The 23,438-nt window shown below is 39.2% G+C and overlaps 1 protein-coding gene across 7 annotated transcripts in view; it reads left to right on the forward strand.

Moving 5' to 3' along the window:
- The window catches only part of L3MBTL4 (L3MBTL histone methyl-lysine binding protein 4), a 441,589-nt gene that overhangs the window by 90,461 nt on the left and 327,690 nt on the right, over positions 1–23,438 (forward strand). For all 7 annotated transcript variants that reach the window (XM_042961817.1, XM_042961811.1, XM_042961816.1 and 4 more), the window contains one exon: positions 13,520–13,574. In XM_042961817.1, coding sequence (XP_042817751.1) covers positions 13,520–13,574 — 55 coding nt within the window. The remainder of the gene's footprint in view (positions 1–13,519; positions 13,575–23,438) is intronic.

Below are 23,438 nucleotides of genomic sequence, written 5' to 3' on the forward strand. Positions count from 1 at the left end.
TTTCATTGGATCACTTAGGTCTCTAATTCTCCCCTTGTGATCTAGTAATTTCCTTTCCTTCTTTTTCTCATCTGCATCATTTCCATAATTTTATCTTCTACTTCACCTATTTGCTCCTCTGCTTCTTCCATCCTGATTGTCACTGCTGCTAGTTTTTTTGTATCTCATTTACAACATTTCGTAATTCTTTGTGACTGTTTCTTAGGTCTTTAATCTCTACAGCAGTAGATTCTCTGCTGTCTCCTATACTTTTTTTTTTCAAGCCCAGCTATTAGTCTTATGACTGTTATTCTAAATTGTTGTTCACATATATTGTTTGGATCTGTTTTGAGCAATTCTCTGGCTGTCATTTCTTCCTGGAATTTTCATTGAGAAGAATTCCTCCATTTCATCATTTTGGTTAGGGTTCTGTCTTTTACATGTTTTAATAGCTTGTTATGTGTCCTGAACCTGTGATACCACCATATTAAAAAGGGGTCATACATTGTCTAGAGCCTGGCACTTCATAAAGTGTTTTTGGAGTGTTTTGCATGTACTCTGTTGTTGCGTATTTGGCTGCTCTATCCCACTGCTGGTAGTGGTGGATTGTTTGGACCTTCTTCCCGGTATGCTTTGATTTGTTCTTTGAAGTAAGCCTTGAAAAAAGGAAAGGGCAGGTGACCTAACTCCATACAAAGAGAAAAATGAAAGGGGAAAAAAAGACCAGGCAGACAATCAAAGAAATATTGAGTAAAAATACCTGATTAAACAAACAACATAACAGAGAAAGAAAGAAAGAAAAAAAGGGATATAGATATAGATAAGAATTAGCCAAAAATAAAATCAGAAACTATGAGCCTGATTCCAAAGGGTTTAGAAGGGAAAAGAGAAGGAAAGCAAAGAGAGAAAAAAAAATACCAGAGTAACATACAAAACTGCAGGACAGTTGTCTGTTTGTTTCTGGGACTGGTAGCTGTGCTGGTCTGGAGGAGAGGCCATCTGGTTCACTCAGTGTTTGTCCTGCTCCAGTAGATAAGCAGTAACCAGACACGGAGTGGCAGGGGTTGGTGTAAGCGGGTCCACCTCCCGCTGTCCTGTTCCCTGAAGCCCCGCCATGTGGGTGATGGGGAGAAAAATGGTGACACCCGAATCTTTCCTCCCCAGACCAGACCAAGTGTCTCAAATCACTCTGTTCAGGCAACATTCACAGAGTAGGGGTGGGCAGTTGGCTTGTCCTGCTCCATAGTGTCCCGTGCCTCCCAGACCCTGGGCTGGGATTCAAAACTACATGTGTGGAAGGATCCCTCCTCCACCTGGGCCTGGTTCTGGGGTAGTCCCACTCCTCCCTGCTGACAAAGGGCCTCTGGCTGGTGCCTGCAGGGTCTTTGTCCTTGGGGTGGGTGGCAATAAACCCTATTTGTACAGTACTCCAGGGAGGGGACCGTTCTCTCCCAGTGTCCCGGGGCTGGCTCCCACCCCTCAGGTGCATGCACACCGTATGGGGTTTGGTCTGGAGAAAGTCACACAACCCTGAAAACTCCGATCTTCAGCTCCTAAGGCTGTTTGCAAAGTAGAAACTGGTATTTTCTGTATTTCTCATTCTCCAGTCCATGGTCCATAGAGGTTTCTCTCTTGTCGTAACACAATACCACACTTCGACAGCCTCTCTTTCTCTCCCTTTTGTCCCTCCACTTAAGGGGTTCCCTCCCCGCTGTGCCTATGCTATTTTATCTCCCCCAATTCACAGACATGCACTTCTGTCCCGCCAAGCTGTCTCCGTCCACCTGTGGAGATTTTTCTGTCACTCTGAAGACTGTATTCCTGAGTATTTCAAGTGTTATGACCTCAATACAGCAGTGTTTGAGGGACAAGGGAAATCCCAGTCCCCCTACTTCTTCACCATCTTAACTTCCTCTATTTGAATGTTTATCACATCTAAAAAATACCTCACAGTGATATCTTGACAGCCAGAGGGTTTAATAATGCATCTTGCTTCTTAATATGCATCCTGTGATCTTTCCCTATGGCAACTGTTTGTATTCCTACAAATTTCAAGGGGAAAGAAGTGACCAGGCAACCTCCATAATGACTGTTTTGGGGATAGTGGGCTATTAGAACATTCTCATTAGTGACCCTCTCATGGGCTTTCATCATGTATTGGTTTTGGGGTCTTAATGTGGGTTGTTATGCATTTTCACACTGCAGTTGGTGAAGTGACATGGTGTCACACAATCTTTGTCAAATAGGTACAGTTTATTGAACTCTGGGAATTAAATAAGACATATCAAGTGATGATCTTGTCCATGGTTGGTTTTAAGATGATAAGTGTAGGTCTGTGTCTAGTTACAGAACTGTTTCCTTTGGTCAGACTCACTGGGAGGTGGGGTGGTTAATGGACCAAGGACCATTTCCCCAGAAGTCCACATTGGTTGCATTTCATAGATCAGTTCCATGAGAGTTGAGTGTGAGGGTTGCTTGGATCAGACTTAGGAAGGCCTGAACCTGTCTCAAGTTATGTGAGGATGCCATTTTTCTCAGCATTTCTGGTGTTTTGTGTCATGCCCTCTGAAGAGACAAGGTATTTGATGTGCTCTCAGTTGTTCTCAGATAGTGGTTCTTCAGCTCTGGTCTCCAGAACAACAGCATCAGCATCAACAAACCTGAGGGTTTGTTAGAAATGAAAATTCTTGGTCTTTACTCCAGACCTACTGGATCAGATACCCTGAAGTGAGGCTGAGCAGTCTATATTTTACAGGGCCTCCTGGTGATTGTGGTACACACTCATGATTGAGAACCGTTGTCCTAAGGAAATAGCTAGGTCTATCCTGCCTGTACCAATAGTCCTATAGTTAATCAGTATTGGCTGCTGAATATTTCTTTTATTTTTTAGTTTAGTATTTGAGATCACCTCTCCTATCCAAACATATTTGCTACCTTTTCTCAGTATCATTTCCTTTTAAGCTGCTAAAATTATTACTGTCCCTTCTCAGAAGTTCTGTTATCTTGCCCTACAACACGAATATTCAACCTTCTGTCTTTTCTGTATTGGCACAAATTCCAGTTTTCTCTTAAGGCCTATGTTGATTCTAGTGATTTTACCATTATTTCCATTCCGTATGGGGATTTTCCCATTTTTGAACCCCAGAAGTGCTCAACACTTACATAGGTGCTGTTTGAATGTGGCACCTTACATGCCTGGATTTCCAAAAATATCTGTTAAATGATGTTCCTAGTGTTTAATGGCTGCCTCAGTCAAATGGACTTCTTTGATCAATAGTAGATAATGACATTTCAAAGGACTATACTACTGATTTGAGTTTTGAAGTGTTTGGAACATATAATTATTTTAAAGAGTGTTCATGGGGTACCTGGGTAGCTCAGTTGGTTGAGCGTTTGGCTCTTGATTTTGGCTCAGGTCATAATCTCATGGTTCGTGGGTTCAAGTCCCATGTCAGGCTCTTATGCTAGAGGGATTCTCTGTCACCCTCTCTCTCTGCCCCTCCCCCACTCATTCTCTATCACTCTCTCTCAAAATAAATAAATAAAAACATTAAAAAAGAGAATATTCACACAGGATAATAGAAAAGACATGCATTTAGGATGAATTCCACATTATACTGACAGCTAGGGGCTCATTTCCAATTACAATGTCCAGTGTAATTAGTTAAATTTAATAGTTTAATACAGTAAGCTGATTTACATCTGTGGCTGCATTCACTATGTAGAGGAAGGGGTTCAGTTATGTTTGAGTTAACCTACTAAAATTATGTTTGGAATTTGCTTGAAATATCAATAATATTCTTTACTTTCTCTGTTACCTTTATGAGTTTACAAGTCAAATTTCCAGTTAATTAAGCAAAATAGCATTGATAGATTAAACACATTAAAGATAAAACTAATGAACAGTTGGGTACTTTCTAAACATCTGCTTTTGAGGTAGTACTTTCATATCTTCAGTGTCTTATAATTTTCAGAGGCTGATAATAATATCTGTCAATGAGTCTTCGTATACTAGTATTTATTTTATGTATTTGTAGAATTTTAAAAGCATTTATTTACATTTTTCTATGAATAGGCACATAGTTAAAAAAATAATATAAATAGTATGAAAATAAGAAGTAAATTCTCTATCATACCCACTCACACACATGCTAACTCCCAAATCTTTTTTTAAAGGTACGATCACTGTTTACATTTTCTTGTGAATCTATATAGGAATCAAAGCAAAAAAAAAAAAAAAAAAAAAAAAAAAGGAAGCTACAAAACCCAAACCCTTTATACATACATACATACATAATACAGGCATGAATGCATACATGTACCCAAATGTGCTCATACTTTATTTCTTGTTCTGTATCTTGCTTTTTCTTGCAGTTAAACACATATGTCTTAGAGATACAGATATTTCGATTGTTTTCAGTGGTGCTTAATATTCCATACTGTGAATGTACCATAATTTATTGAAGCAGTACTCTACTCCAAACATGTAGATGATTTTTAGTTTTTGTTGTTATAATTCTGTATTAAAACCAAAGGTTTGCATTCATATATTTTTATATACTTTTGCAGTTGATTCAAAGATCAAATCTTACTAGTAGACGTGTCATACTAAAGGCTATGTGCATGTAAAGTCTTGATAAGCCTTTTATGTCATCTTCCAGAGCAGTCACCCCAGTGTATACTCTAACAGCATCTGCAAGAGTGCTTCTTTCACTTAGGTTTTATTGCATGTCTTATGCCTTTGTTTACTGAAATCCGTCATGTGAATGAGCTTTGTTTACCATGCCCCATAGTGCTGCCGCAGATTTGGAGAGAGGAGTTTCCCTGCCCCTGTTATATTCCCTAACATGTCATGCTTTTCCATATATCTAACACAAAGACAAGTGCCCTTTTCAGTGCTATTTGTTAGTCTTTTCCACTCAACCACCATTAGAATTGACTGGCAAAGTGTAGGCACACGATAATTGGGGAAACTAAGCATTTTTTTTTTCAAGGAGATTTCATAGATGTTTGGTGTGCATTTGGTGTGCATGAAACCCCAAACCATATATAAGCTGTAAAATTTCAAATTTCCTACATAAAAATGCAAGTTTACCAAATAAAAAAGGAAATTTTATTTGAGTATATCAGAATAAAATAATTGTGTATGTAAAATACTGAATAAATACTGGTTCCCATTCTTTCTTTTCTTCTGAACCTTTTAAAATCTATGAATCTATATCTGATTATTGAAGTAGGAAGTTTGAGAAATAGAAATATGAGACATTATTTGTTCTCTAAGGGATCTGAATAAATCTGAAAAATAAATTTATTATTATTAGAGAGAAAAGAACTTATAGGGGGTAATGTGAGACAACTAACTGCTTATACACATTAGTGTTTATAGGTACATTCAACCTTCAGGGCCAGGTAGAATCATTAGGGGCTCATGTATAGACTTTGAAGGGTGAGGAATACCTAAGATGTCCATATTTAATGCTTTACTTAATTTATTTAACAAATAAAATTTAATGCATATTTAATGCTATTGTAACAAATGGTTCTTACGTCCAACCTGGTAAGAAAAAATCCAATTTAGTAAGAGGCAATATGCGAGAGTATAACTTATTTGTGTTTTAACATCTGGGTGCTATCTAGGCAACTAACCTTGAGAGATAAGGAAGTTGAAAGGTCAGAGGAGGGATTGTCTGGGCCAAGGAAGCAGCATGAGTAAAGGTATGGGGTTGGAAGCAAATATGACATATGTGATAAATGACAAGATTATAATTACTTGTCTCATTGAGCAGATGTTGCTGTTGGCAGTTTTGCAGAATGAGTGTTGGGCTGGGGGTCAGAATATTTGGATTTCAGTTTTTGGCTCTGATGATAATTATTAGCTCTATGACCAAGGTTAAGTCCTTCACCAGGCTGAGCCTCAGCTTTTTTATTTATAGAACCAGAGTCTTAGATTAAAAGATCTTAAGGGTCTTTCCATTTCAGTGAGTCTAAGATTTGGTACATAATGAAATAGCAAGATGACTAGGATGGATGTGAGTGGTTAAACTTAGAGAGTCTTGAAGATAGAGCAGAGGAAGTTGTACTTGATATTGTATCTGCTGAACTTGATATACGTATTGGCAGGAGGGAGCTGTGGTTGGCTTTTACTTGGGCATAATGTAATGAAATTATTTTGTAATATCCTTAATTAGTGAGAAAATGTTTAGGGTAAGGTTACATTCGTTTCTTAATCTTCAGTAGTACTTAATTTTTTATCATTTTGTTGCCCTACACATGACTGATATACTAGTTTGCATCAGCCAATAGAATGCATTTATATATGGGGGAACTAGGGGCTCCTGGGTGGCTCAGTCGGTTAAGCGTCTGACTCTTGATTTCTGCTCAGGTCACCATCTCACAGTTGTGAGATCGAGCCCCATGTCGGGCTCTGCACTGGGCATGAAGCCTGCTTAAGATTTTCTCTCCCTCTCCCTGTGCCCCTCCACCACCTCAAAAAATATGTATGGGGGAACCATAGAGAGGAGATATTTATAGAGCTATTTTAGATTTCTTCTCTTTGATTTTTTATAACATCTTAGCAGATACTGGTTTAAATATGCCTGGGATTTCCTCCCCCCACCCCCTCTTCCCACCCTGCTCCTAGCTGGCCCTGAACAGGGCACATACCATTTGTAACAATTATATCACAGCCTTCCTCCTCAGAGTCTAGACCTCTAACATGGGATTTTGTTTTTATTCAGGTAGAGTGATGCTAACAGATCCAGAGGTGACTGCCATTGAAAAATAGATTTTGCTCACAATGAATATTGAATATTTGAATAAAATGAGATCATTTCCTTCTCTCTGTCTCCATCTGAATTGCAGTAGAGCAACGAAAAATAATCCTTTTCTGTTTTTTTATTTTATCTGAAAGGTTAATTTCATTTGTCTTCAATTTGTCACCCACATTGAATCAGAGAAAAAGAGAATTTGAAAAGTGGACTTGAGACAGCAAGTGAAATTCAAATGGTAGTTTGTTACTGGAGTCATCGAAGGGGATTTCAGTGTTTTCCACTGTCCATGAAACCAATAGGTGTCATCCTGTATTCTTATGGGAGAGGAATAGTGGTTGCTGGAAAATCCTCCAGTGCTCCAGGGACTGGTCTGAGGGTGAAAGAAAGGAAGGGGCAGTATCTGGAAGTTCCAGGGCAAAGACTTGAAATTGCAAACCACATATCAGTAGGTGAAAATCTTTTGTTTTGCTTCCTTGATTGGAATTCATAGACAGGGAAATGTCGACACTTATTAATTAGAAAAGTCACTGTAACTTGTAGTAAAAGTATATGATGCATCCGGGTCCATCAGGAGGCAGCAGAACATGAAGCCTTTTGGTTATTATCTCACCTCATCATCCTCTCTTCCTAAATGATGGATTTTAAATTGGTGAATGGAAATGCACCATAGCAAGACTTATTTTATGTTCCTTAAACCACTCTCTTCCCTTTTTCAGAGCACTTTTTTTTTCCTGAAGCTTTATTTTCAGTTTTCAAGAGTAAAGTTTGAAACCTGAGAAATCATAGTAATGGTTTTATTTTTCTCAACTCATACTGATTTCCTTAAGTGTTCTGTCTGGGAAGATAAGGAAAAGTGCTCATTTTTCCTTTCCTTTTTAAAAAAATTAACTCTCTAGTCATTAATAGCAGTGTGGATTTATTACCTTGATGAAATAATTAATTAGCTCAGACAGAAGCACAGAATGTTAAAACTTGCAGGAGTTCCTGTTGCAGGAGAACATTTGGTCCAATCCCTTTTCTTATAGACAAGAAAAAGTAGGTGCAGATAACATATGTTATTTGTTCATGGTTACATACCTCTTTGTGGGTGGGATTGGAACTTGACCTTGGGTCACCTGACCCCAAATTCAGCATTTTTCTGATCTATTTTAAGATATTAAATCCTCTTTTATTTGCAAAATTTTCCAAAAAAATGAGGTCGGTGTATCTTAAGAGAAATATAAATTTATTCTTAAATACAAAACGGTGACCTTTCATATATATGTCTACATATCTATAACCTGATCCATCCAAAAAAAAAAAAACATATGTACATAAGGAGCTTGGATAATTTAACTCTGAAGTGAGAGGTAATGTTATTTTTGGGAGGGATATGTTTCTTCTATCTAGGCAGAATTTCAATAGCAAATAAAGAAGTGTGAACCAAACATCCTAATCCACTAACGGAGTGACAGACAGCATATTATATATTTCTTTTTATATTTGAATGATACAGTGATTATAAAAATGCTTCAGTAGCTGTTGTGCTCACATAATCAACTCTTGAATACTATTTCTTGTTACCATTTCAGTTTTTGCAGTAAAACCTTTATGAGAAGAGACTGGTGTTGTTTCAAATTATGTAAATTTCCTGTGTATTGAGTGGGTAAAAAGGGATGAAATTGGGGTAAAGAACTGCCATAGAAAATTAGACCGATTCAGTTCATCATTTCACATGCAGTAGAACAGAGGTAGATAGGATGGCTTCTCTACTCTCACCCTCTGCCTGGAAGATGGTGGCTGTACAGCTCATGCTGTGGTCCACAGACCTTCAGAAGTGTCATCAGCTGGGGCTTGGTGGACACTGGTAATCTCAGGCCCTATTCCAGACCTATAGAGTCAAGATCTGCATTTTAACAAAATACCCAGGTGATTCATATGCATGTTAAATTTTGACAAGCTCTAGGTTATAGTATGTTGTATCAGGATGCTATTTATTAATTGCGTGATAACTTTGGATGTGAAATCTACCAGGTGGAGAAGTACTTGCATTCATGCCTTCATTCAGCAAATATTTGTTGAGCTAGACTAGGTGCCAAGTTACCTTTTGGGGATGAAAGATGGTTGAGACTGTGCCTTCAGTAAGTTCCTCAAAGCAGGTGAGTCCAATAAGACAGATGATAGGCCCAATAATAGAGATTTGTACAGGGAATTTCCAGGATTCAGTAGGTTGCCCAGTTTAACATGGGCGGAGAGGGGAGGAGGAAGTAAGAGCAAAGAGACCTCCTTGTGTTAACTTCTAAAGGATAAATAGGCATGTATTAGTTTTCTATTGCTGCTTAACAAATTGCCACCAACTTTGTGGCTTAAAACAGCCATTTATTATTACCTCACACTTTCCATAGGTCAGTCTTCTAGGCATGAGTTAAATGAATTTTCTGCTTGGGGTATCAAAGGGTAAAATCAAAGTGTTGGTCTGGCTGAGATCTTTTTGGAGCTCAATGGCCTCTTCCAAGCTCATGTGGTTGTCAACAGAATTCTGTTCTTTGTGGTTGTAGGAATGTGGGTCCCGTTTTCTCATTGGCTCTCAAGCAAGATCCAGTCTTAGCTCCAAGAGGCCCTGCACAGTTCCTTGTCATGGGGTCCTCTCACTGCATGGCAGCCTGCTATTTCAAGGCCGGAGATCCTCCTGCTTTAGTCAGCTAGTGTGGAGTCATATATTGTAATGCAGTTGAGAAACTGACTGTCCCATCACCTTGGCATATTCTATGGTCTAGAAGTAAGTAACAAATTTCACCCCCGCTCAGGGGAGGGGATTCTACAAGGGCATTGCTCATTAGGGTCATCTGAGAATCCGCAAGGAGAGTAGCTGGTGGAGGAGGCAGTGTGGGTGAAACAAAGTGCAGAGTGAGTTTGGGGAACTTTGGCCAGGGGTTAAGAAGAGGTTCAGAGTGTAATGATGAATTCCCTTTGGTAATTACTGAGTTTCAAGAGCTTGTAAGGCATCCAGATGAAGCTGTGTAGTGGGACTTTGGATCTGCAGGTTTGAAACATGGTGGAGGGAGATGTGGATCCATTGGTCATCTTGTCTGTGAGACTGAGAGTGGGTTGGCAGGTGTCAGAGTGAACAGAACAGGGGGTGGGCAGGACAGAAAGTCCGGAGAGCAGTGGGGATGCTTGCACATGAGAGGCATGAAGGCAGGAAGGCAGAGGTGAGGCCAGAGTGGTGCATGGAGAACGGGCAGCTGCAGGGTTGTCGCAGTGGGGGTGAGAATGTATGTCATAAGGAGCTGGGGGGACAGAAGAGTAAATGTAAGGCTTCATTCTTTCCTCAGTCAGCCATTCAGTAGTAAACGCCTATCAGATGATGGGTTGTCAGTGAACAAACACTGGGTGTTGTGTTTCATTTGCGCCTTAAAACCCAGTGCATTTCCTGCCATATAAGAATTGCTCAATAAATTTGTTAAATAGGTAATTAATTCAGTTAGTGGTTTAAGATTCTTCTCTACTCTCTCTCAGAATTTTTCTTTCATCAGAGATTCTGTTCATTTGAGATACGTTTCTTCAGTCAGTAAACACAAATAGGAAGGCTAACTTAATTTTTATTAAGTCTGGATCCATTTCAAGTCTGCAGCTTGAAATCTGGCAGAATAACTGTGACAGCTACCATGGAGAGTCTGCCAGGTGTTACGGGCTGCAGTCAGGTTTTACCTGTGGATCTCTATTCCTTGGAGTAATTCAGTAAAGAAGTTAAGATGGTCTCCAGATCACAGATTAGAAAACTGAGGCTCGCAGAAATTAGGTCACTCGGTCAGCGTCATACCACCGGTAAGGTGGATTGGGGATGAACCCTCAGATGCCTGACTCTAAAACTTGAACAGAAGGGAACTCGCTTATTGTGGGTAAACGCTAAACAGTCTAGGAATCATATTAAAACACAAGGCTGTCATAATTAAAACAGTGTGGTACTGCTAACTGAAAAGACAGATAAACAAAGAAACAGAAGAGACATGCCAGAAGTAGGAGCAAATGCACATGGGAGTTCAGTATATTGTCCATACATGTTGGGAGAGGTGAAGGGCCACTTGGGTGAAAATACTGGATGTTTACTTCACACTATATCCTGGCTCAGATTCAGATTTATCAAAGATTCAGATGTGAAAAAATAAACCGTAAATGTAATAGACATAAACAAAGTAGAAGGTTTTTATAGCAGCACTCTCAACAATAGCCAAATTATGGGAGTGGAGAAGGATTTTCTAATGATTATTCAAATTGAGAAGCCACGAAAGAAAAGTTTGTAATTTCATTTCTTAAACAACAAAAATCCCTACATATTAAAAAATACCGTAAGAAAAATGAAAAAGACAAATGACAAACTGGGGAAAAAGAATAATGCATCTCATAATGTAGACAAAGGACTAATCTTCCTCATTTATCAAGACCCAAAGATGAGCAATCATTCCAACAGAAAACGGACTAAGGATGTAAAAAGATATTTCACAGAGAAGGAAATACAAGTGGCTTTAAATATACAAAGTGATCTTCAGTTTCTTCATAATGTAACAAACACACATTTAACTGTAGTGAGATGTTTGTCACTCGCCATCTTGGCAAAAATCCAAAAATTTGATAACACACCCTGGTGACAAGGCTGTGGGAAAGCAGGCACTGATCCAAGGCTTGTGAGACTGTTGAGTGGGAAAGCTCGTGTGGGGATTGGCAGCAGGAAAGCACGAGTCTCTTGACTGGCAGTTTCACTCCTGAGAAGTCATTCCATAGATACCCTTGCACATATGCAAAATGACATACGTGCTGGTTTTTCACTGTAGCATTATATGACTGGGGGAAAAAAAGATTGGAAATAGCCCAAATATCCATAAATATGGAACCAGTTAAGTAAATCATGAAATATCCATTCAGTGTAATGCTGTGCGGCTGTGAAGAACAAACGAGAATGCTCTTCATAATCTGATAAAGATCTCTGAGGTATTTTGTTAAATGAAAAGAGAGGGAAAAAACTGTATTATGATGTGTGACCTTTGTGCATAAAAGCAAGACAATAAGAACATATATTAATGTTTCTTTGTGTTTTTATAAAGAAAACTTTACAAAGACATATTAGACTCTAGTAACTGTGATTTCCAGGTGGAGTTGTTATGAGTTGGCCAGAGTGGGGAAGATGGGTGGGAAAGTTTTCACTCTATTTGTTTCTCTGTATATTTTTACCTTAAGCCATATGAACTTAAAAAAACAAATTATATGTATAGAAAGATACCAAGCTTTCCCAATCGATTGTATCTGGCTGTATCAGCAAGTGGCAGCCTGGTGTGCTTACCCATCAATAAAGAAACATTAATCACATATCTCAATACATGTGGGTTATTTGTTTATTTGAGAATTGTATGATTTACTATTACTCAAATTGTATTTTGCACCTCAAAGCCATAAACCAAAGAAGAAACTAAGAAAGTGTCATAGAAAAATGAAATCAACGCTATTTATTTTAACAGTTACAAACAAGTTTGCTCTCATTAAAATATTAGCAAGCATGATTCTTTTTTGAAAGCTTGATTCAAAGATTTGTGTTGGCATTATCTGAAGTCTGTTTTTGTAGGTTCGGTTGTAATGGTTGTCATAGCCGGGATCACTGGGTATCCTGGTTTGTCTAGAACTTAGGGCTTCCCCACATGCAGGCTTCAGTGCTGTGGCTATGTCAGTCCTGGGAAAACTGGGGTGGTCAGTCACCCTTGTCATAGCTTAAAAAGATATGTCCCAAGAGTAAACAGGCCTAATCTGAAGAAACGGTTGTTAGCCAAACCTGCTAATCATGACACTCATTTCTCAGCACCCCCGTCAGTTATGTGAAGGTTTTTGTGTATTTCAGCTGCTGACTTTTCATCTTCCCTGATGATGGTTTTTCTTGGGAACTAATCAGAGGTATTGCATATTTATATTTCCAAAAGTGAGTTCAGAGCCCACTGAAACCCTTCATTTGGAGGATTTTAAAATTGGGAAACTCTGCTCCTCAATTTTTAAGTGTATAATTATGAGTTTGAATGGGGGGCATTCAGTGTTTATGACTACAAAATTGTGTAAATGAAACACATTTCTGAGTACCCACTAACAAACGCTCTTTGTTACTGTGAGTATCTTTCAAAAAGAAGTTGTTCCCTTAGTCTTTGTTAGGTGGTCAGCCTTTCTTCGAGAGTTGCTGTGAGAATGTCTGATGAGTTGCTTGCTCGGTGGAGAGAAGCTCTGCCATGGTCTTTCTGGGCGCTTGTATTGTTTGTCATATGCAGTCTGGGGTTTTTTCAAAGGAATCTTTGAAGTCATTTGTCTCTTCTCTGGAGGTCAGTTTGCCTAAAATTAGATAACGTTATCTTGACTGAGCCTTAATAAACTGTCATAGATGCCGGTCGGCTGAAGGAGGCTTGGCTGTGGTGTGGGACTTGACTCTTCCATCAGCCTGCCTCTGGCGCAGTGTCACACACAGGCAGTAGGGAGGCGTCCTTATCAGCTTCTGCGTTAACTATTATAGAACCTTACTCTCTCTCATACTTTAGCCAGAAAAGAGTTAAGACAGTAATAGAGGATTCCTGCCATGTCCAGATGGATCATGGTGTGCCCTCTGAGGTCGCACACCCAGCTGAGGGCATTGGCTACTCATGGATTGTTGCTGCCTTTACAGTGCTTTTCATGGTTTGGCTTCCTGCACACAGAAGAGGTCTTTCTGGTGTGTCCAATATGTATCCAAAAATATGGTCTAAACCACATTTTCTGTGTTCTAGGAGCAAGCTGAGGAAGAAAAGAAGCCCAGGGATGGTGCCACCCCATTGAGTCACGGTAATCATGACCATCCCTTACAGTTTTAGTCTGTGAACAACAATGAACAACTTTTAAGTGTAGTTTTTGTTAGGTAGCTTTCATTGTTTTAGGTTTGTTTATTTCAGTGTATAATCATAGTATCATTTATTGACATTGTGTTCCATACCCCTCTGTAGACCATCCTAGTCATCTGAGATTTTCACATAATATACATCAAGAAAAAGTCTGATGCTCTGATCTCGTTTATTTGCTTTTTAAAAATGCTTTAAGTAAAATAACTTCCGATTTGTAAACCTTCCCAGAGAAGAAGACAATGGGAGATGCTACTTAGTTTATTATAATTCTTTGTTTAAGCTCTTCCCGGAGTAGTTTAATCTTCTAATGATTGCATTTGTGTTCTTCCGTTGAAGTCATGTTTTAGAGGAGGATGCACACTTGCTCTAAAATGAATATCGCTCATTATGGTTATTAATACATCAATAAGTTTTAGATAACAACTTTTTAATATTCAGCTAATTCTCTGATGCTTTAAGTTTAAATCAACAAGTGCAGATGATATTTTCCTGGAATATATTTTCCATTATTAAATGTTCTGTAAAATGTAGCTGAATGTCCAACATTTGTGCTACTCTCCATGGGAAGGAAGCATATAAATTTGATAAGTCTTTTCTAATGATCTTTTTAACATATGTTAAGTATTTGTTGAGTGAGCTTTTTAAAATAAACAATGGCAACAACTAAAAATACCTTGAAAAAATGACAAACAAAAATTGAGGTTTTTAAAGACCATTTTATATTGCTTAGTTTAGGGACAAAAAATTGAAAATTTGTGATCTTCCATCTAAATGCTTTTAAAATAAAAGTTGTTTTCTGCTATAAGCAAAATATGCTGCTTTAATTCTTTTCTTCTGTCGCCGTCAGCCAGACCCATCATGTTCTTTGCTGAGAAAGCAAAATAGAATGCAGTAATTTGGTAATTATGTAACTTGATGTTCAGCTCCATTGAAATACACTTCAGTTATGCAACACTGGAATTCTAGAAATAAATTTGGACTCTACCTGGCCCTAACAGCGGGGCTTTTTTAAACATTGTTTTTTTTTTTCTTCTCAGAAATAGGTTGTGATTTATTATGTTGTTGTTCTCCTCTGCTGCTGTATTTTCACACGAATGCAAATTGTTTTAGATTCTCTTATTCCATGGCTAAAACATTTATTCTAGAAGAAAAAGACGCAGAGTTAGGCCAACAATTTAAGAATGTTCAGTCCTTAAAACTAAGATTTTTTAAATTTAGTATTTATAGTTCCATTATAGCCGAATATATATTTATCATAAATAGTTTTTCAGTTTCAATACAAAGTGACTTTTTGCTGTTGTTCTTCCATTGTCAGAGTTGTTTTTATGGGTAGTGGTCCATTCTCAAAAGTTTCCCCAGTGGTTTATTCTTCTCAAATCTGAGGTTGTTGCTGTTTGCCCCAACCACTGAAGTTAGCTCCATGTTTACAGGAAGGATGGGATTTGGTTTGTGCATACAGATACTACGGACTGCTAGTTGAAATGCAAATTGAATTATTTGAGAGGCTTTTGAAGTACCACTTTTAGTGGGATGAAGGAAACCATTCCCTAAATGGCCTATCATCTTCATATTAAAGTGGGGATTTTCCTCCCATAGTTTCTGGAAATTGTTTAATTTTTTCTGTAGGCTACTTACAAAACAAAAAAGATTTAGTCACTTACCAGTTTCTTAATAACACAAGGAAAGCAAACAAATGTACACATGCACATTTATATGTGAACAGAAAATTGTATTGAAAAATAAACACTTAATTCTTAGTCCTGCTTTTACAACAAGGAAGGCATTTCCTTGGAAATCATTACCAAATCATTTATAGAGTGCCCAGTCTGTGCCACGAATACTGACTGCAGTGTTACACAGATGATGGAGCGTTGGTCCAGAGGCCATTTGACTTATTTAGGGTAAATAACTAGTGAATGGTGGATCCAGGATTTGAACCCACAGCTAGCAAGTTCTAAAGCCTATGCGCTTTCTACTTTACCTGTTACTTTAACATTCTCCCTTTGTAGCTGCTAACACAAAGGTAGAGAAAATGAATCGTGCTTAGAAATGGGATGGGAAGAATAACTGCTAATAATTAAAGTACTAATGCTGTCTCATATAGCTCTTTGTGTCCATGGGAACTAGCTGAACTAGATTTTTCCTGACAGTCATGCCCTGAGATTAACTTTTTTTGGTTCTTTTGGAGACTTTCTGAGCTATGTTATTCCTGGTGATTGAAAAAATTTAGTAATTATATTGGATACCACTAAGAAAAGGTTTGTCTCGGTATTTGTTAATAATTATGTATGATTAAAGGTATAGAAGTAGTGTCGTCAATCACTGTGTAATCCCAGATGTGTACATTTGAAATCTTGAAAATAAAAACAACTCATTTCTTCAGTTGGACAAGTGATCTGGCTTTTCCCCTTCTAAATTTTTTTAAAAAGTTTATTTATTTAGAGAGAGAGAGAAAGAGAGAGAGAGAGCGGGAAAGGGGCAGAGAGAGAGGGAGAGAGAGAAAGAGAGAGAGAATCCCAAGCAAGCTCTGTGCTCCTTGCTGAGTCTGATGTGGAGCTCAGTCTCACAACTATGAGATCATGACCTGAGCTGAAACCAAGAGCTGGATGGTTAACTGACTGAGCTACCCAGGCGCCCCCCCCTTGTGAATTTTAAGTGCTCTTTTTAGCTACTGCTAATATTTGTTTAGTTGAGTGTTGGGGCAGTGAGGTCTGTATAAACATAAAAAGAGTAGAAGAAATTATGAAGGAAAATGACATGTATACACATCCAAATCAAACTTTGTAAATCAAAGAATGTCATAATAAAAATTAAAGTGGAAATCAAGAAGGTTCATACACACAACAGATTTAGAAGAAGTAATGCACTAAGATCTCAGCGCAAAAACAAAGGACATGAACAGGAATTCATGGAAAAGGAAATAAAAGTAGCTAAAATATAAATGTGTTAAATACATTTAGTCTTACTAGAAGGCAAAGAAATACACATTTAAATGTAATAATGAACATTTCTTAGCCTTCCAATTGACAACAGTTACAAAAATGCTGATCCTGTTTGCTGATGGGTGGGGGGCGCTGCCAGTACACTGCTCTTGGAAGTATAAGTTGTTCCATTGTTCTGGAGGACATAGTGATGGCATTTATCAAAAGTGTTAAATAAACATTTTCTTCAGCTCAGGAACTCCATTTTTTGGAATTTCTCCTAATGAAATAAGTCATCCGCATTGAATTTATGCATATGATATTCACTGTAGTACTAATTATAAGTGGAGAAAAGTTGGAAATGATCTAAATGTCCAACAAATTTGGAGTAGGTAAGACATTGTGGTACAACTGTGTGTAAGCAATTGTGTGGTCACTTCAGTGCTTTTGGAAAAAATTAAATTACACGGGAGTGAAAGTTTATGATAACATATTAAGGGGGGGAAAAGCTCAGGAGAGTAATCTCAGTGATGATTGAAAAAAAGCACATATCTATGGAACAGAAGGAACGACGTGTTATAATGATTATTATTTCTAAGTTGTGAAATAAAAGAATGCTTCGTATATTTTGCAAGTATTTTTTTTTCACAATTAGTACGTAATCATGGTACAGTCAAGCAAATATTGAAAAATAAATTCCTCAAAGCTTCAATTTATGGAAAGAAGGATGTGGTTGGAATGTCTGCTTTTGGATTTCTTCCTTTTTTTTGTAAGTAAACTTGTCATTGTGGAATAACTTTAGACTTGAGAAAGATTGCAGAAATAGTAGAGCTCAGTCCTTTGCCTAGTTTCTGCAAACATTAATATCTTACATGACTGCAGGACATTTGTCAGAACTAAGAAATTAACAATGGTACGTCACTATCACTAAACTTTGTACTTTATTCAAATTCCACCAGTTTTTCTACTAATGTCCCTTTTCTGTTCCCAAATCCAGTCCAGAATACCACTTTACATGATCATTGTGTGTACATTTCCTTTACTCCAGAGTCTTGTTCTCTGTGACTGGAAGTCACCACCAACAGTTCCAGTCTCTTGAGAGAGACATTGTTTTCTCACTCGCTTTCAACTCATCCTGTCTTCACCATCTGGCATCTATGCTCAGCCGTCCCCCACACACTATTCTTTCCTCCTACACCAGTGCCCCACAGATAGTTGCCAACATTTTGTTGATTGAATGGAACGAGGGACCTCCCAAAGCAGCGGAAGCTTCCCTGCTCTTACTTCTCTTACTTTTTAGATTTCACATCCCCTTTACAGCTGAATTCTTTGTTCCTAGGTGTTGAGTGTGCTTCCTCTCTAGCCCCTTAGTCTGTAGCACCATCTTTTTTTTTCCCCCAGTATATGAAATTTATTGTCAAATTGGTTTCCATACAACACCCAGTGCTCATCCCAAAAGGTGCCCTCCTCAATACCCATCCCCCACCCTCCCCTCCCTCCCACCCCCCATCAACCCTCAGTTTGTTCTCAGTTTTTAACAGTCTCTTATGCTTTGGCTCTCTCCCACTCTAACCTCTTTTTTTTTTTTTCCTTCCCCTCCCCCATGGGTTTCTGTTAAGTTTCTCAGGATCCACATAAGAGTGAAACCATATGGTATCTGTCTTTCTCTGTATGGCTTATTTCACTTAGCATCATGCTCTCCAGTTCCATCCACGTTGCTACAAAGGGCCATATTTCGTTCTTTCTCATTGCCACGTAGTACTCCATTGTGTATATAAACCACAATTTCTTTATCCATTCATCAGTTGATGGACATTTAGGCTCTTTCCATAATTTGGCTATTGTTGAGAGTGCTGCTATAAACATTGGGGTACAAGTGCCCCTATGCATCAGTACTCCTGTATCCCTTGGGTAAATTCCTAGCAGTGCTATTGCTGGGTCATAGGGTAGGTCTATTTTTAATTTTCTGAGGAACCTCCACACTGCTTTCCAGAGCGGCTGCACCAATTTGCATTCCCACCAACAGTGTAGCACCATCTTTGACCTGGACTCAGTCTAGAGTCCTGGAGATATCCTTGACCCCTCCTTCTCACATACTCACAAGTTTCCTAAATAATTACCAACATTTCTCTACTCATCTCTCTTGATATCTTTTAAATAATATCTCTCAACTTGAGATGACCCTACTCACTTTTCAGTGGTTTCACATTTTTACCCTCTCTGAAGTGAGAGGAAATGTACTGCTTTTACCCTCTCTTACCCGGCTAAAATGTATCTGAAATTCTGTTAGTAGAGGGCCTTGTATCCTTTCTCTAGATTATCATTAGAGGCCTCTGAGCTTCTGGAACTTGCCAGGCACCTGCCACTGAACTCTGCCTCTCCCCGTTTGGCTTCAGCCTAACAGAACATGCAGTATAGACCTTGCTGTCTGAAGAACGGTTTCTTCTGCCTGGAGTCTTCTTTTTCTAGCCTAATCCAAGTAGCTGGATCCTTTCAAACCTCATTATCTTCTCTACTTTGCTTATTTAGTATTTTTCTCTCTATTCTGTTTTCTCTCAGCATATCCTCGGGCATTTGGCTTTTAAAAATTAAGTTATATAATATGCTATGTCTCCCACTTAAATTTGGTGTTTTTTAAAAAATCATGTAATCCAGCCAGAGGATTTATTCTTTAGTATACTGAAGTAATAATTTACTAGAGCTCTGAAGGATTAATTAGCTAAATGGCCTGAAGAAGAATTAACACAGCTTCCAAAAGTGCTTAACTTACTTTCGGAGAGTAGTTTTGGTGCTGGGGGATATGGTTCATTAAATGTGATTCTAAGAGATTCAAAGATGGTCCTTTGAGCATTATCCCCAGAGTCTGTTGTTAGAGTAACTAGCTTACTTCCTAGGTGTAATGATGGAAGTACTTTCTTGCAATGGAAATAATGCCCACATTTTTAAAACTTTATGAGAGGTCTGTTTATTCCCATCAAGGTACTTCCTTACCTAACAATGGACAGCATTCCATCAGAAAAGGGAAAACCAAATCGATTTTACTTTAGTCAGTTCTTATTTTTATAGATGGCATTTACTATCATTAAGTGCACAGTTAAATGTTTAGGTATTTGAATGCTTTGAACCTACAGAATTACATTTTCACTGAGCCATGAAACTATCACTCAGAGATAAGCAGGGGATTTCTTTGTAACTAAAGTACTTTTTGGGGGAGGGGGAAACTTTAATAAATAAAACACATCCACATGCACTTTAACAAAAATACTACTCTGTAAAAAAATTTATTTGCTCTTGATATAGTGGTTTATTAGTGAGCTCATCTTCGAACTTACCTAATTAAGTTACCAAACGTCCCCTGTAAGATTCTGCCACTCTGGGTAAAGAAGCAGGAGTGTGAATATACACTGTCACAGAGGAAAGGAGCACGTGTGTCGGTAGATGGTACCAGTGACTAGAACTGTATAAAGCACAAAGAGAGGACAAGGGCCTACATTCATAAAACCTGTTTTATAAAGACAGTTTTTATGGGCCGTGTTGAATTCTTTAATATATGAAAGCAGACATCATATTAAAATTTTTACCTCATTAAAGAACTTCCTGAGGAAGCCTCCAGATTATTTATGTTCTCAAGCTGCCCCACAGAGGAGCCTCTACTACTTCTGTTATTAGAGGTCCCTGGTGGATAATAAGAGTATTGAACTCTGGGAAGGGGACTGAGTGCCCTGACTTTTAGATTGATTTAGCAAAAGAAAATGTCACAGAGCAGTACTTAGTCCCAGTGGGGGTGTCTGGGAAGCTTTCGAGCTGTGCAGGCCTCGTATTTATAGGGAGGGCCTGGTGGTGGCGGGCCACCATCAATTCACCAAGCAAAACACCCCATCATCTCCTCCTGCAGGACCTATTCTCCTCCTTCCTTGTTCTGTTCCTAAAACCAGAGACTTTGGCTTAACCAAAGGACTCTTTCCACTAACGTGCTTTGCTGTTTTAAAGCATGTTTGATTTTTGTTCAGCATAATTACCTTTCGCTACTGAGATTAAAGCTGCTACTTTGGGGGCATTTCAATATTCGTTTGAACCTAAACTGTTTCATGTGAAATATTTAATTTGGACTGTGGGCTTATTTGCTGACATGCCCGTGTTTAATGACTACTTCATCTCCCTGTGCTCTCTCAGCACTACTGAGTGAAATTCTTCTTTTCTTAAATACATTTCTGAAATATTTGGAACTATCTCAAATTTACAGAAAAGTTGCAAGTACAGCTCAGAGACATTTTCTCTTTCTGAATTATAGAGTACCTTACCAGCTTGGTACCCCATCACCTCCAAATACTTTAGTATGTAATGTCCTACAAACAAGATCATGCCATGCACAACCATTCAGGGCAACCATTCAGGGCAGGAAGTTAAAGTCGATACCTTACTGCCATGCAAGCTGCAGACCCCATTGAGGTTATACCCGTTATCCTGACAATGCCCTTTATGGTGAAGGGATCTATTTCTGAATGCAGATTGCATTTAGTTATCTCTGCAGTCTCCTACGTCTGGACCAGTTCCTCAGCTTTCCCTGGACTTGACCTTGACACTCTTGAAGATCACAGGCCAGTTATTTTGTAAATGTTCCCCATTTTGAGTTTGTCTGATATTTCCTTATGATTAGATTCAAGTTGTACATCACAGAAGTGATGCTTTTTTTTTTTCTTTTCTCCCTGGGCCTCCTGTCAGATGGCAGACAATTATGATTTGCCCCATTTCTGATGATAACTTACTTTGACCCCTTGATTATCCTGGTGTCTGCCGGGTTCCTCTACTGTAAAGTTACAGTTTTTCCTTTGGAATTGGTAAGTTTTATAGGGAGAGAATTAGAAGCTGTAAATATCCTGTTTTTCATCTAACTTACTCCTCCCCTCCCCTCCCCTTCCCCTCCCCTCCCCTCCCCTCCCCTCCCCTTCCCCTCCCTTATTAGAGGGAATAAGTTTTATAGGGAGAGAATTAGAAGCTGTAAATATTCTGTTTTTCACCTAACTTACTCCTCCCCTTCCCCTCCCCTCCCCTTCCCCTCCCCTTCCCCTCCCCTCCCCTCCCCTCCCCTTCCCCTCCCCTTCCTCTCCCCTCCCCTCCCCTTCCCCTCCCCTTCCCCTCCCCTCCCTTCCCTTATTAGAGGGAATAAGAGGGAATAAGTTTTATAGGGAGAGAATTAGAAGCTGTAAATATTCTGTTTTTCACCTAACTTACTCCTCCCCTTCCCTCCCCTTCCCTCCCCTCCCCTCCCTTCCCTTCCCCTTCCCTTCCCTTTCCCTTCCCTCCCCTCCCCTCCCCTCCCTAATTTATTTATTTCAATATGGACATAGAGTTTCTTATCTTATATTCATTGGATTTTAATCAATTCCTGTCACTATTTTGGTGCTCAAATTGACTCAAGTTTGGCCAGTAGAAGCCTCTTCAAGTGGTTTTGGTGTCTTTCTGATATGTCTGTGTTATTCTTTGAGCACTTCCATATTTTGTGATTCAAGTTGTTTTAGGCTCATCTTGTATTCTCCCTGCCCCAGGCCTTGAATCAGTAATATCTCCAAGGACCTCTGGTTCTTCTTCATGGTTGGGGTTAAGTGTGTTCATTCCTAACAGGTTGTCATTACTCCCCGACCCTCTCAGTGGACAGAGGTAAGGAGTGTCTCTTTGTATGTTTATACACACACATCTACGTACATACACATTTATACACACAATATATGTCTACACTCACACAGACACACATACACTTCATGTTAGTTTTTTGTTTATATCAGTCTCTCTCTGTATACTGAAATTGATGCATTCACAGTGATACCTCCACTTTCATTCTGATCCCATAGGATTTATTCTGGTTTTCCCCTTCATGTATTTGAATCACAGTTTGTGACAGTGAAAAACGTGGCTCTCGTTATCTTTAGTATATTTGCTAAATCCTCCTCTATGTAATCATTGTTGCCACCCACCCCTCCCTGGAATGGGTGACCACCTTGTCCCACTCAGGCTTCACCATCCTGGGCTCCCTCCTTTTCCCATGCCGCCTCTTTAAAGGACACCATTCTCACCCTAACTGGGCTTTAGTGCTGTGCACCAGGCTGCCCATCCAGAGGGAGTCCTCCTTGCCCCATTTGGGCTCTTGTTCTTATTGTAGTGATTCACGTTAGCCTCACTTTTGGTTTCATGGAAGAAAGCTTTATTAATTATAAGGGAAAGGGAACATATGGATTAAACAATTACAGTAAACATAAAGAGGAAGAGAAGTACAGAGAAGAACAAAGAAGGGTTAATACATCAAATCTGGTACTCACAACATCCAGCCTTCTGGCTGGGGAAGCCCCTGCGGTGACCAGCCTGGTTGGAGTCCTGATTGAGGGTCCTGGGCAGAGCGTCCTCCCCTCAGGTGACACTTCCAACAAACTATTCCCACCAGGGCAATATATGCGTTACCCATTTGTGATTTATGGTTAGTCATTAAGTGTGCCTAAGTGCAGCCCTGAGCAAGATTTTTTTTTTTCCTTTCTGTTTCTGTTCTCTCACAATCTTAGGAGCCTGGGCATCTGCATATTTCCCCTCTCTCTCTAATCCATTCCAGGAGCCAGCCTGGTCTGGCTCAGGGAGGTGAGGCAAGTTAATCCCTCTTGGTGTCAGGAATAAAAGGGCCAATTCTGATCCCAAGGCCAGATATGGAGCACAAGCCAACTAAGCCCCTCATGATCGTCTGTGTGTGGCTGTGGGCAGAAATGCGTGACAAATCACACAGACAACTTCTATAGGGAATGGTTCTGACTCTAAACGCTGGGTCAGCTTCCCAAATGGATGCCCTCAATACCTTGTTTAGGACTCCTTCACTCCCTGCCCCATGCCATTTGCACCCCTCTGTG

The sequence above is a fragment of the Panthera tigris genome, chromosome D3, assembly GCF_018350195.1.
Source record: "Panthera tigris isolate Pti1 chromosome D3, P.tigris_Pti1_mat1.1, whole genome shotgun sequence".
NCBI classification, from domain to species: domain Eukaryota; kingdom Metazoa; phylum Chordata; class Mammalia; order Carnivora; family Felidae; genus Panthera; species Panthera tigris.